This window comes from Bradysia coprophila, unplaced genomic scaffold (assembly GCF_014529535.1).
Source record: "Bradysia coprophila strain Holo2 unplaced genomic scaffold, BU_Bcop_v1 contig_390, whole genome shotgun sequence".
NCBI lineage: Eukaryota > Metazoa > Arthropoda > Insecta > Diptera > Sciaridae > Bradysia > Bradysia coprophila.
In genome coordinates, this window is record NW_023503648.1 from 132,330 (window position 1) to 148,579 (window position 16,250).

The window sequence follows — 16,250 nt, forward strand, 5'->3', positions numbered from 1 at the left end:
CTTCACAGTTCTTACGTCTGTACAAACCTTTCACCGCACGCGCAAACTTAACTAGGGCTAAAAATTTCTAAACAGGGACATCCTCGAAACGTCATACTACCATCCGCTACCATCGCATCGATCGAAATCCGTAGACTAGTAGAAAAAATCGCCGACACCTTCCAGTGAAACCTAAGAACATTCACAGACCGATCAGGTATAGTCTTATGGTACTCAAACCAATCGAAATAAGATTTCATTTTCGCTGAATTCAATTCACACGGTACGAATTCGGTAGCCGTTACTACAACAAACATAAAGCTGTGATAAAATCCATGACGCGCGTTTTTATATTTATATTTGGTTTGATAAAACATATAACTGGTTGTTTGCCTTGTTGGCTACCATTTGCCATATAAAGATTCGTTTATTGAGTCTGGATGCAAAGAGGTTTTTCGTAACAAAATCACAATTTTTGTTCTGAGATTATTTCAATTCTTTGGAACGTTTAAGTCATGTATTTAAGTCGAAAGAATTTTTCATTCATTTGGTGTATAAGAACCAACCCACACTTTAAGATTCGATTAAGTTAATTCGAATGTTTTTGTAGTAGTTACGGGTATGATGTCAGTTTTACTGCAGAATGTCTACAGCTCCGCGAATAGCGATTGGTTTATATGTTTAAAAATAATCGGGTTCTGCAGAGGACAAGGAGTAGAATCAAATATTAAAATCGTCCTGATAAATTATCGTCTTTACTATGAAGTCGACATGGAAACATGTTCTTCGTGATAGAGAGTTTACACGTAAAACGTTGATGTAATTGAATCATATTGAGGTGGTGAGACAATTTTCTATAACTCCTCCTTCTAGACCACTAGACTAAATTATTGTGAATCAACGCACTTGAAACATGAGTGGTCATAGTGGTCAGCTGCAGAAAGTACTCTATTTTCGGGTCTATTACTTCCATCGATCAAAGTATTCTCAATCGGTTGATTTCAAATCTTGTACTCCAATTTTTAGCCCCGCACGAAGTACAAAGGGACTAATAGGATTACGATGTCGTGTGTAATTGATGGAATTCGAAGCAGACGGTAAGGGCAAAGTGTTTGCCTATGTTCATAGATGACGAATCCGCAATAAAAATTTTGTCTGTCCGTCTGTCCGTCACGTCGATATCTTGAGTAAATCAAATCCGATTTCAAAATTTTTTTTTCCCTGAAAGATAGTCAAAATAGTGAGGCTAAGTTCGAAGATGGGCATATTTAGGTCGGCCCTTCGTGAGTTAGGGCCGCCTAAGTTCTTTAAGGTCTTTTGGGGATATTTACGGCAAAAAAAAAACGTTGGAAATGAAACGGCAAAAGATAGGTAATGTTGATACCGATCCAGGAAAAAAAAGTTTATTAAAATCGGGTGAATGGCCCGTGAGTTAGGGCCCTAGAAGTGAAAGGCTACTCGGCCCTAAGTGTATTTTGCATATAACTCGAGTAAATTTCATCCGTTTTTCGTGATTTTTGTTTCATTTGAAAGGTAATCGAAGCCCAAATATAATGTGGCGAAGAACGTTTCAAATTTGGGTCCTTGGACTGAGGCCGCTCCTCGGCCCTAAGTGTATTTTGCATATAAATCGAGTAAATCTCATCCAATTTTGCTAATTTTTGTCTTATATGAAAGGTAATTGAATACCGAATAGAATGTGGTGAGAAAAATGTTTGAAAATTAGGTCCTTGGACTGAGGCCGCTCCTCGGCCCTAAGTGTATTTTGCATATAACTCGAGTAAATTTGATCCGATTTTCCTAATTTTTGTTTCATTTGAAAAGTAATCGAACGAGGAATAGAATGTTGTTGAAAAAAAATTAAATTTGGGTCCTTGGACTAAGGCCGCTACTCGGACCTAAGTGTATTTTGCATATAACTCGAGTAAATTTCATCCGTTTTTCCTAATTTTTGTTTCATTTAAAAGGTAATTGAACATCGAATAGAATGTTGTTGAAAAAAAATTAAAATTTGGGTCCTTGGACTAAGGCCGCTACTCGGACCTAAGTGTGTTTTGCATATAACTCGAGTAAATTTGATCCGATTTTCCTAAATTTTGTTTCATTTGAAAGGTAATCGAACACCAAATAGAATGTTGTTGGGGAAAAAAATTAAATTTGGGTCCTTGGACTAAGCCCGCTACACGGCCCTGAGTGTATTTTGCATATATCTCGAGTAAATTTCGTCCGATTTTCCTAATTTTTGTTTCATTTGGAAGGTAATCGAAGGCCGAATATAATGATGTTGAAAAAAATCAAAATTTAGGTCGTTGTACTATGGCCGTAGCTAGGCCTTAGGCCTCTCAATAAATTAAAATTTTAGGTCAACTAGAAATTTGTGTTACATTTGAAAGGAACGTCGTACGGGGCTTCGTAATTGCGCTATGCGCAATTTGTAAGATGTACACATTTCATAATAATTTGACTTCAACTAGGGTGACAGACGCACTAGGGTCACGTGCGCAATAGATGTACGGGTTTGTACGGGGCTCAGTCGCAGCAAACGCTCCGACTGTTCTGACGGCTCGTTTAACATGCATTTTACTATACATCTAAATGACCATATTACCCAGAGCTTGTCATTCTTTTTGTCGTCGTTATTGATAACAGATGCATAGGCTAAATTACAATCTGAAGCATTAGATACCATTCCCCCTGATTCTATAACTAAATATTATTTCCTTTACTAGGGAGGGAAAAAGGTCTTTCCTTCCTTAAGGAAAAGTCTTTCCCTCCTTCGTAAAGGAAAACGTCATACTACACTCGGGAAATAATTTGATATTTCGTATCCAGATGAGTAAAGGTACCTCGGGCTAAAGCCCTCGGACGAATATAACCTTCCCTTGTATAGTAATATACTATAGATGTTCAATGGCGGTCGGTTGTTACAAGAAATCGATTGTGATCCAAATTTTTGGTGCGACCGAGAGAGCTATAAACGTATCGAACTGAAGAAAGAGCAAATGTCTACTCTGGTATTCATCTGTTATCAATAACGACGACATCAACAATCTTAGACTAATGCAGACTTATATAGCAAAAAACATGTTTGAAAGTTGAAGTAATAGATCCGATAATAATAGTATTGCTGACGGCAAGAAGGTCTTTGACTAGTTTTTCAAGTAAAGCAAAATCTCAATCCATCTAATACAGTGGTCATAAATCAACGTCCACCGTTACGTGTCTTTTCAATCTGTCCGATTCATATCCTATGTTCGAAGTTACCACAGTTATGTACGTATATACTACGTTAGCGGCAGGGCCTATTTTTGGAATTTTTTTTGGAATTTTTTTCCAAAATTTCCAAAAAATTGCCAAAAATTTCCAAAAACTGCGAACGTCCAAAAACCGAATTTTTCCATAATTTCGAACTGTTTTGGCAACTCCGGAGCTCAGCCTTATGTTTTAGCCGGCTCTCAATGATTTTTGTTTGATTATTGACGCTCTCATCTTTCAAATTAATCATGCTCGCCTTCATTTGAAACCTGATAGTGTCAAGAAATAATCGAGAGTCAGGTAAAACGCAAGGCTGATTCAGCAGTTGCCAAAACCGTTCGAAATGGTGGAAAAATTTGGTTTGGAAATTTGGACGTTCGCAGTTTTTGGAAATTTTTTGGAAATTTTGTAAACAAATCCCAAAAAAAATTCTAAAAATAGGCCCTGGTTAGCGTTGACAGCGTAAGTCTTACGCATAGCTACGGTAACTGTTAGAGGTGTGCGCCGATCTTAAAATAGCCGGCGGCGGTGCGCCGACTGGTAAGGGATCGGCGGCGGCGCGCCATAAGAAATTTATAGTCGGCGGCGGTGCGCCGATCGGCGCGCCGATAAATTTACAAAAAATCTAAACTTTCGAAAATAATGCAAAAGCATTTGAAAAAGCGTGCGCAATCCTTTTTCCGAACACTGAATTCTTACTATCTTGCGATCTGAAGTATCAACCACTTATACAAGGGGAATCAACTGAGACATATCTCACCTTTTATATTTTTAATGTACAATCACTGACCTATTATTTTAAAAACATCTAATTTAATGAATCCAAGAATGATTAGTGAGTTTGCGTAAATGACATATAAGCTATAAGTCAACTTATAGGTTTGTTCCAAATAACTGTAAACCCAAACTTTGACAACACGAACGCCGACGATTTCATCCACAGAGATGAACATAACCTAAACGTCAACAAATTTCTTTGTAAATTTTTCGTTAAAATTTTCGTCAACCTGAAAGTTGAGGTTAAGTTGCCTTCTGCGGATGAAATTTGACATTTCGAAATGACCTTGGAACAAACCTATAAGTTGGAAATTTTAAGTCACATCTTCATACTAGATGTTCTGCAGGTTTCTTATTTCCAACTTATAATTTATGTCATTTACGCAAACTCGCTACTATAACTATTATCTTTCGATTTATGCAATAATCGTTCCCGTTGCCTTTAGTCCATCTTCGATGTAGGAGTGAGATCGTAGTAGAAGGTTTGCGCAAATAAGAGATTTAGATAAACTTAAATTTATAAATAGTGTATAGACTACGCCAAAATGATTTCTTTCCCAAATAATTACATAACGTAGCTAAAAATTGAAAATAAAGATGCCCGTGTCTCGTCTTTTGGCGAAAAACTTGAAACCGGAAAGATTTTCCACTTTATAAATTCCTGAAACATGTGATTTTGCGCCATTTTCCACCCAAATTCCACATAAGGTCTTAAGTTTGCCACTTTACAATTGCAGTAGTATTCACCCAGTTTTGACTGATTCACTGAATTTTGTTCTCTTTCTTATTCCTCTTATCTGCATCAACAGACAATAAGAGAAACGTCGTCTGCCGTCTGCCGCGCTCCATTCCATTGCACAGAAAATAGAGTAACGTACCCAAGGGTTCACGTTAAGTGAGGATACAGAAAAGACAAATGCTGTTTCGATCTCGGGTATCGATTACGGTCCCAGGGCAGCGTGATCTGACCATCCTCAGTTGTATCCATCGATACCCTTCCCAAGACTGCAGCAAACTTTTTCTTTGGACTAGTATTTAAAATTTGCATGAAACACTTGCCATCTACTGATGGAAATAGGATACGTTATAGAAAGCTACTTCGAAGATAACCCTATCGTAGCATCAGAAAGAAAATCACTGTCGTGCAGTGCAAGTAAGAAGAAATACCCAAAGTTCCAACAATTTTTTTTACAAAAAACTTCTTTCTACGCATATAGAAACATAGCAGCATATAGAAACCTGACTTATAAATTAAGAGAGATAAACATTTGCTAAAACCTTGTACTCAGACACACACTTTTGTATAGATTTTTCAATTTAAGTTTATATTGTTGCCCATTAAAATGGCTGAAAGCACTAAACGTATAAAATTTCGGCGCGACGAAAATACAATCGGCGGCGGCGGCGGCGTGAGCTATTATTTTTCGGCGGCGGTGCGCCGAAAATTTAGCAAAAAATCGGCGGCGCGCCGGCGTAAAATCGGCGGTGCACACCTCTAGTAACTGTATTGAATTAATAGCAGTCATGAAAAGATGAAAATTTATTTGCGAACATTGTGGCAAATCGTTATAAATAATCATCACAAAAATATGTCGGATGTATTGCGGTTATGTCTTTTAACGATGAGCAACCACAACAAGGATTTTTAAATTAATTTTTATTTAATTAATTCAACCTGTGGCGCACAGTAAATAAAAGTTATTGGATGGTCTGATTCATTTCCTTCAGAAACACACACCCGATTGTTCTCAGTCCACATCTTTGTAACGCTTAAAAATTGATTTAAACTCAGGCTACTGGCTGAGTTGGATGACTAAATTGGATGACGAAGTCACAATCAAGCGTGTACTCAAGGCATCTCTCTAGCAACCGCATACACATTGCTTACAAAATTAGAAGTCCCTGCAAATTACGTTATGTTAGAAGTGTATGATTTACAGTGTAATCACGTTTGCAAGCGGATACTGTCGGATTTTAGGACTCCTAATTTTGCACACAAAATGTGTCTGCTTTGAGATGCTTTCGTATACTGAATGAAAAGACAAAAATTTGTTGTTTCTCATCTATACACTAGCTAGATTCCTCGTTCTTTAAACGAAAACTTTCAATGTTTTCGAGTTCCGGCATTAACTTTTTTGGTGGCGCCTACTGACTAATTGAATAACTGACAAAAATGGGCCGCACTACGAAATAAATACGTATCCAGAACGTGAACCAGATGTTTTGTTACGCAGGTTTACGAAGAATGTTACTTTATTGACTATAAAACGTTTGATTGATCGAAGAACGCTTCTTTCGCTCTTAGCATATCGAACATTTACGTGTGTGTATATAAACAACAGTTTGTCTCCACATGCAAAATGTCATTGATCGTGAATGATAAAATGTTGGAGGTTTTAAGTAGACAGATCTTGACATAATTCATAAAAAACGAATGATTCAAATATTCCGATACTTCCAAGTCCGCAGTTATTATTATGATTATATACACTTGATGTGTCTGCGTTCGTCGTGTCGGTGAGAGTGTGTAGTGCATGTGGTATGTATAGTGGATGTTTATTCACGATTTTAAAAATAACCTATGACAATATTTTGCAACTCTCGGTGTTTTCAAAATAAACGATTAAACCCAAAGCCATTTCGTATGTTAAAATATACACGAGATACGTGCGAATATAAAGCGATCATATGCTTGAAATTATTCGGAACTACACATTAATTTCGATTCATAAATAGTTATTTATGTAACAAGAATCGAATGGAGGTATATTATCGCACTAGATGTAAGATTGCCAATCCGAGGCGAAGCCGAGGTTGGCAAGACATCGTGTGACTATTTTTATATCCTTGCAAATCCTTTATCGCTCTAGTGCGATAAAATAAATTCATACGACATTGCACACAGACGGCGTAATTTACAAATATCATCATTGAATTGCATAAATAGTATTTATCGTTACGAGTGATGAAAGTAGAATTTTTCAAAACTAGTCGTAAGCTTGTCCTAACGAGGCGAAGCCGAGCTCCGTTCCATCATCGAACGCTTTCACCAACTGGGTCAAAAATGTACCTTTTTGTTCCTAGTAACATAATATACTATTTTAATAATTCCCTTGACTGTAAGTCAGTGTCTTTGCCGGAAACTACCCTAAAATGTTTGTTTGAAAGGTTGTATGATGTGTTATGAAATTGCTTGTCCCAATATTTTGCTTGTAAACACGTTAACTTGAGTAATTAACAACCAATTGCTAATTAGACCCGTACGAAGTACTGGGGTCTTTTAGGTTTACGCCAAATTGGACTCCCTGAGTAAGGGGAAACCTATTGTGGTTGTCCATAGATGCCAAATCAGCGAAAAAAAATGTCCGTCTGTCTGTGGGTTCTCTAACTTGAGTAGTAAAACGCATCCGATTTTGAAAATTCTTTTTTTTTCACGTTTTTTAATGTCAAAAGACAGGCTAAGTTCGAAGAAGAGTGATTTTGGATCGAGCCCTTCGGATAAGATATTCTTTATTAAAAGCGAAAAAAAGGCTGCAAAGTGCAACCAGTAAAAAACCGATCTTTTCAACAAACAAATATTTACAATAAATAAAAATCATCAATTCTATTACGTCCCAAGGTCCCTAAAATGCAACTAGAATTTCTTCGTTGAATCGCAATGGAAACCTTCTGTAGCAGGTAGTCCATAGAGCGCGGTTCCCCAGAAGCATTAATGATCCCAATTTCTTTATAAATGTCTTTGTCTCAGGACCCATGCTGCCTAGCCCAGCCCTTCCGAGCTGGGGCTTAATAAGTGCTTTACGGTTTTTCGAAGATATCTCCGGACATTTAAACGCTATACTCGTAAATGATACATCGAATGAAAGATATTTACAATACCGATCGACAAAAAAAAAAGTTTATGGAAATCGGATGACCGACTCGTGAGTTAGACCCCTTGGTGTGAACTAGGTACAGGGTGCCAAGCAGTTTTTCCTTGTAGGGCGCCCAAATTTGAACATATTTCGTCTGTTTTAGCTTTATTAGATAGGTATTGACCGTACCAATCAGGAAAAAAATGAAATTAGGTTCACCGGAGCGTGAGCTAGGTTTCTTGAAGTGAGCTCTTATCCGGCTACTCCGCCGTTCAGTGAACATGGAGTATTTTTTCAATATCTCGGGTAAATTTTGACCGAATTTCACGATTTTTTTTTGTTTGAAAGGTATTAACGAATGTAAAGCGTCGGTACTATTTCCGGTCTCCTAACAAAATGGCTGCCGGCGGCCATATTGTATTTTATTAAACGTGATATAAAGTGGGAAAAATTGTACTTAGAGAGTTTCTGTTAACATAGAAGTAATTGGTTATGTGTGTGGGGTGCTTCAGGCATTCCATATATGGACATCTATATATACCCATATACAACTATATTGAGCTATATACAGGCATATAGAGCTATAATAGCATATTCCTCGGTGAAATGTTTATTTATAGTGAAATATAGGTAAATATAGCGGTATATAGCAGTTTAAATAGGAATTTATGAAATTTGACTTCGTACGGGGCTGTCTATATTACCTCCGGCAATTTTTTGTATATGATAACAAGGCAAAGAGTGGATAATGTAAGTGATTTTAAAGGGCGAATAGCTTTTCAGTAGAGACGAGTATGAAGTAAGAGAAATAAAGACTTTAACACTCAAGGCTTTTGATACGAATAGGTGTTTCGTACGGGTTGGCGTTAGCTATGTTTTAATTTTTTTAATCGACGCAGAATTGAATTCCTGAGGTTAAGTTCGAAGATGGGCTATGTGGGATTAAGTATCTGGAAGTAATTCCAGAAAAACAGTATTTTACACTGTTGGAAATTCAATAAATAGAAAAAGATTACTTTGATGGAATTTGATTTTGTCGGTTAGTTATATCCACCTATCACGGTGATAGTCAGCTATCACGGTGATAGTCAGCTATCACGGTGATAGTCAGCTATCACGGTGATAGTCAGCTATCACGGTGATAGTCAGCTATCACGGTGATAGTCAGCTATCACGGTGATAGTCAGCTATCACGGTGATAGTCAGCTATCACGGTGATAGTCAGCTATCACGGTGATAGTCAGCTATCACGGTGATAGTCAGCTATCACGGTGATAGTCAGCTATCACGGTGATAGTCAGCTATCACGGTGATAGTCAGCTATCACGGTGATAGTCAGCTATCACGGTGATAGTCAGCTATCACGGTGATAGTCAGCTATCACGGTGATAGTCAGCTATCACGGTGATAGTCAGCTATCACGGTGATAGTTGGCTATAGTCAGGTATAGTCGCGTGAAAGTCAGCTATCACGCATGATAGTTTCCTATAACGGCGATAGTCAGCTATCACGGGGAAAAATAGCAGATTTCACGCCATGACATAAAATATTTATAAAATTTTATGAAAAACCATTTTCTGAATCGTTATTCAAATGTATGGAATGACGCTAAAAAAACAATCCAACAGAAAACTTTAAAACTCCCACGAGTCGTGCTATTTTACTCATGATTAAAGGTTTTGTGAATGTAGTAAGTACCGGGGGGCTTCCTTTTTTCCATAAGTGTAAGGGAAGAACGTCTACCGTACTATGTTATATTGTACCAAAGTGAAAGAGTCCTCTAATCGTTCCACATTCGCATCTTTTACTTTTGATTAACGTTAACAATAAGACTATGAAACTGAATAATAGACAATTTATCCGAGAGGGAAGTTTCACACGAGTCCTCGTCTATTTATGATTTATTGTTGATTAATAATCTGGCCGCAAATTTATAAGAAAATGGAGAACAGAAAAAGTATACTTTTCCAAAGAATTTCTATTCAAGCGAAGGTTTTTATATCAATTATTTGTGATGTTTCGGAAGTTTAACAACGGAAAATAAAATGAAATTGATTAAAAATATATTGAAAAAATTGTCAGTCAAGGAACCTGACCCTCCCAAAAGGTGGGGCCTAGTTTTACCGTATGCAAATATGACGCTTCCGCCTATAATGCATCAAAAGTGAATGTGACAACATTACTTTAAGGCACTAGTGCTTTAACGTTTTCGTGTATGTACAATGAGAATATAAATGAAGAGCAATTAGCGAGCTATGCTGTGATTCGCGGGTGATATAAAACACTTTTGATGATATTATGGCGAATTTTCATACACAAAAAAAAATCACATCCCGTGACGAATATTTAATCAAAATGACGGTCTGCGTGACCTCCCCAAGTATTTATAAAGCGTTGGTAATCACACAAAATAATTCACCGCATCATCACGAATCACGATAGTGGAAATTGTTTGAATGTGAAAACTTCGTCTCGTATTTCCACTATTGTTTAGGAAAAACGTTCCTGAAAGAATTTTTTTGAGATTTTGATTCCAGGACTCGCCTCCGGCTTGTGCTAAGAACCTATCATTCGCTAAACAAGCACACCACAATTACACAACTTGGATTAAAATATTTTTACATGCTACATGCGTCGAAAACCGTACTTTTCATGTTTGAAGCACGTCTTTCGACGCCCTCAGCATGTAAAATCCATTACATAACTCGGGATAAAAGTGAAAAGTCTCGTTTTCGTGTGTTTATTGACCTCGGCTTCGCCTCGGATCAACAAAATTCACACGAAAACTCTACTTTTCATCTTTTTATCCCTAGTCATGTAAAATACTATTACATGTTTCGAAAGCCGTACTTTTCAAACACTTCTATCGACGCCCACAACAAGAAAAATCCTTATTGACCTCGGCTACGCCTCGAATCAACCACATTCACACGACAACTTTACTTTTCATCTTTTTATCCCTAGGTATCTCTAGATAAAATGTCGAAGAGTCTAGTTTTCGTGTGCATTTTATTGATACGAGGCGTAGGCGAGGTCAATAAGCACACGAAAGCTAGACTTTTCCTTTTTATCCCGAGTTATGCAATGGATTTTACTTGCTGATGGTGTCGCTTTCGCAGCATTAAAAGTACCTTTACTACCTGCTCCATGCAAAAGTTGTCCATTACATGTGGACCATTTTCCGTTAATTTTCATTTTCATATGTCGAAACAACTTTCGCACACTGCAGTTCTTAAAGCAGAATGCATTGGATACTGCTACGTACTTCTTCGCCTTCGGCTCGGCCAAAAAGACAGTTAGCGAAGCGTGTTGCTCAAAAACACACAAGCGAGTTTACTGTTATCTCAAAATGTTTACCTCACGTAATGAATTACTTTCGCAGCTTCCAATGTAACCTACCATTCTTGGCATTAATGGAGCAAATGATGGAACTGGTTTCTCGGTTTCGCTTTGGATTGTAAAATTTCACACAAGAAAGACCATTTCCATTATCTGTCCCATTGATAAGTACTATTTCTTTCAAGTGGCGTAAATGACCAGTAAAATTTTAATAGAAAAATTGGATAAGAAAATGAGATTTCATCTTCAGTCATGTTTCTTTTGATCAATAATAAAGGCTTGTGCTGAATGCAATTTTCACAGCCCGGTCCAATTAAACGAGACATAAATTTTATGCTACAAAGTCAACAGAGACTAACATTTGAAAACGAAATTATGTTTGGGAATGAACCCAAGATAAACAAATCAAAATTCCGTCACAAATAACTCCACATTTTTGTTTACAAAAGTAAAAAGCAAATCGGAGAAAAAAAAACCGTCGGAATGTATCTTCCACTCTCGGACAAAAAAAAATTGTGTACACAATCTCTCTTTACGACGTTGTGTAATCCCATAAACGCATTAACAGCCTGAAATCCATGTTCGTTAAATATGTTTGTTCCGATGATTTTGAAATTCCATAATTAGATCAACGAGAAGCGCTATACATTCTTGTTGAGTTATCCATGATGAACACTGGCGAGTTATACTAAGCCTGTGATATGGTGTGCCAGGCGTTACATAAATCAATCAAACGAAAAACGTATAATTAATTAGGAACGAACATCAATTAATTTCGAATTCAATCCAATTTAAAAGTTTTGTGTGATGTTTTAGCTTTTAATTATACATCAACTGGGAATGAGATGATAATAAAAATTATTCTTTCTGATGGTTTACTGGACAGCTAACAGGCAAGGCAAATTGTTTAAAAATGATTATATTTCATTCAAAAATTGATTAAAATTAGCCAATTCGATTGCATATTATGAAGGGAAACTGAAAGCGAGTCTAAATTACACCATAAGTGTACGAACGTCGTACGTTTCTTCGATATTGATAACAGAAAATGAAATTCTTATCAATGACACTGGACGGAAAAAGGACACGCACCGTCTTTGTAGTACTTTAGGATAATTTTCCTTTGAAGCGCAGCAATTACACAGTGAATACTCAAAGCATATTTGAACAAAGATGGTAATGCAGATTCGCAAAAACGAGAACCCTAGGTTGTGTATGAGGAAGTTACGCCGATAGATCGCAAAAATCCACTGAACTTTCATACAAAGTTGTAGCGCAATGTCAGTTCAGTTGAAATTTCGTACCGAAATGCAGTTCGAGTTACCGATAGCCGCCATATTTTTTTTGTTTATGTCATATGGTCTAGTTAACGCAAAATTTTTGCTGTGATTTTCCCACAAAATTTTTGTAAAATTTTAGTTTTCATAACAATGCAGCGAAAAGTACTGAATTTTCTTTGCGGTACTGCCCCAGCGAAAAAGTGGCAATTGAAGTAAACTTCTAATGTAAGTCATTATGTTGTACAAACCTAAGTATATAAAGACTGAAGGTAATGCAGACCCTCAGCGGATCAGAGAAATTACGGATCCAAACTTTCAGGTGAATTCATTTTCATATGTTGTCTAACTTAGACTTGTGCAACATGACAGCCTTAAATCCTTCCAATTCACCACTAAATACAACTTGACGCAAACGAATTTTATATGTGTGCAACATAACGCCGCTAAATCGTTCCAAATTCACCGCTAGATACAACTTGACACAAACAAATTCAATACGTGTGCAACATGACAGAGCTAAAATTCACCTGAAAGTTAGGATCCGTGTGTAACTGCATCAGTGTTTATATACTTTGATACAAACTTCTTCGCGCTCTAACTTGAAGTTTGCCTCAGAACGACAAAATATTTCAAATCACTGTCAAATAACTGCGAAACGACCAATCACTCGACTAACGAGAAAAACTTTGCTACTGTTATAATTTCCTATTTTCTTCCACAACACAACGTTCTATGCGAGGTGTGATTGACCGTTTTTCTACACGAAGTAAAGACACCAAAACGAAACGAGAACAAATGTGTGACAGTTTGGGGGAGAAAATATCTATTTTCTTTCCTCTTGTCAGTGGAGAAAATATACATTCGCCGAACTGTCATCAGGCGAAACGTCAACAAAAAATAATTTCCTCACGACCTTTCTGGTGAGGAAATAGTTATTTGTTTACATTGGGTAGAAAATAGGAAATACCAACAAGAGCGATGTTGCGAGGGCAACAACTTCGATTGAGTTGCAATTTTCCATTGCTCGCAGAAAATAACGTTTTTTATATGTGCGGGGTGTGATTTACCGTTTTTTTTCTCTCACGAAACTAGAAATATCAATTCACTATCTTTGTTAGAAACCTAAGCAAAGTGACAGTTCAAGTGAGAAAAGTTCTATTTTCTCCTCACGGTAGAGAAAGTGCTGCACTTTTCTTACTAGAAATGTCATTCGACCAATCGTCAATAAAATGTAATTTTTTCATGGCCTATGGAGAGGAGAAAATTAAGTAAATGACACCGCACTTATAAAAAAGTCTTATCGACTGCACTGTCTTAGACACTGTCTTACACACTAAGCTCTGTTTGTTAGAAGGTGGGTTTTAAGGTCATAGTGGAATTGACCAATTCGATTGCTTGTCAAAAAAGGACATCCATCCAAAATAACACAAAAGTAAATGAACTCGCCGTTATAGCATGCTCTTTCCAATTTTTCTTTATTTTTACATCCACCAAAACACCTGCGCTTACATAAAATTATGTTTTCGATTTTGCGCTCCCAACAACCTTGACACTAAAATACCAAAATAAACTTTACTTTACACTCAATGTGCGAGCGAAACAGTTCAATTCATCCGAGTAAAAATAAACAGAAAACTCGGGCTGATGTGTGAGATGAGATGGTAATGTACGATAAAACAGCAACTTGTGGGATGTGTTCATTTATCCATGAATATACACAACACCGAGTCATATTTAAATAGACTCTTCCGAAGAGTGTATTTTAGGCTCGGTGCACAATGTGCTGTTGTCATACGTTGATCATCACATGTGAGCTTTCAATGCCCTTCAAGGCTGACTATCGAAGGACAGAGTTTGAGAGTGATCGGCCACCTTCATTATTGACATTGGTGCACGTCGACGAAAGTGGGAAACATTGAAGGTCTAGGATTAAATGTGGGACTTGGTCAAGGCTGTAAGCTTAAGACGGTCTAGATAAGTGTTCCTCTGTCTTTCATCGGTCACTTCAGGCGGGTGCTTTTGTGTGTAGATTACATAGGGCTGGCCTGTGCAGTAGCAGTGATTCATTTGGTATTACTGTTGGTTGCAAACGAAACAACGATCTGACTCATGCAATGAAGCACTGCATGCCATTCATGTACAGAAATTATGTTTTCATCGATGATTCAACAGAACTTATCCAGTGAAGAAGAAGTTAGTAGTCGTAATTGCATGGCTAGACCGGGCCTGTCATTGCGTAATATCTTTGCTGCTTACACTGTGACCTGATGAGGTCTAACATTTTCCAGAGTTTTACATACTGGACAGTCCCAGTCCCATCAACTTCTTGATCTGTCTCTCAGATCGAATCAGTCTCCGAACATCTACCAGTAATCGGACACTTATAGTTCTTTCATTCGTAAAAACGTTTCTCAATGAAGGAACAATAGGTTTCCTACTTGTGGTACATGTCCGGAGACTGGTGTGCCCTGCCCACCCTACTAAAACCAGGGACTTTTAATGTGTAAATATCGCCAATCGGAGTCTGCTGGTTTATTGCACGACTCTTTGCATTGAAAGAGCATTTTTATCACACTAGACACCACTAATGCACGTCTAGACAATAAGCAAATAATTCCGACATCATCAATAAAAACACCGCGCCGAGAACTGTCGGTGTGAATTTATCTATTCGACTTAAACTCCTCTGGAAGCACTCGAAACGAACGCTGAATTTACGTTTCAAATTGAATTTTGTTCCGTTCATTTCAGATAAACTAAATCACCCAAAATGACCGAACCAATTCTGAAATCATGCTGCAAATTCAATTCACTGGCCACCGGTTCCATCATATCTGGTATGTTGGGCATTGTGCTGGCTATCGCTTCGATGATTGTACTGTTCACCTTGCGCGTCGAATTCCGGACGATCGTATTCGATTGGTTCCCGCAGTATGTGGTCAAAATCATCTTGGCCATCAATCTTTGCATGACAATATTCATATCGATATTGTTGATTGTCGGTGTGGTTAAGGTAAGTCTATTTTATTGGAAATGGTTCATGCGGTCCGGCTTCTGCAATGCCACCGTCGATGAATACTTTGTCAAGTGTGCTCGCTTTGAAGAGTGAGCTGCTGCTCCAACGGAACGAGTTCTCCAAAGGATACTGGATGGACTATGGTGAAGAGAATCAAACAAACATTCTCTGGATAGATTGTCGAAAGAACCATCTTTCGATAGTTAGACGATTCCGAGGCGTATAGTCTATGCATGGTTTGATAAAGTCAGGCATTCACTGACTGAATCTGAGACAAAGAGTCTTCAAGTGGTCATTTGATTGGTCGGTTTACAAATAGTTACTGTTCATTCACTCTTCTACACCAGCTACTAGTCCACGTCGCAACAGTTAGTTCCAACAGTGATTCAGGCATGAATGTCGGGTTGTGAAGGCCGGACGAAAGGACCATTAAATTACAAATTGTTAATAAGCTAACCGATTTCTCTTATTTAATCAAAATGCAGAGAAACCATTACTTGATGATGCCATGGGTCGTACTCGGAATAACGATCGCAATCGGACTGTTAATATCGGTCATTTACACCGCTGTTGTGTTCTTCATCGAAGGATTTATTTTGGCTGGCTTTTTATGGCTCATTTTCGGATTCCTAGCGTGTTGTAAGGAAATTTTTTTGTTAATTATTTAGAAATTGTTTTCGAGTTCTTTCGGGAGTTGAGAAATATGGGCATCTTTTCCTCTATCACACTTTTAAACCACATCTTGCATCC

The 16,250-nt window shown here is 37.6% G+C and overlaps 1 protein-coding gene across 3 annotated transcripts in view; it reads left to right on the forward strand.

Annotated features, from left to right (window-relative positions):
* Nucleotides 1-16,250, forward strand: part of LOC119082156 — a 36,152-nt gene that overhangs the window by 17,893 nt on the left and 2,009 nt on the right. For all 3 annotated transcript variants that reach the window (XM_037191560.1, XM_037191559.1, XM_037191561.1), the window contains exons 2-3: nt 15,236-15,497; nt 15,986-16,139. In XM_037191560.1, the coding sequence (XP_037047455.1) occupies nt 15,255-15,497; nt 15,986-16,139 (397 nt within the window). In that variant the 5' untranslated portion in view covers nt 15,236-15,254. The remainder of the gene's footprint in view (nt 1-15,235; nt 15,498-15,985; nt 16,140-16,250) is intronic.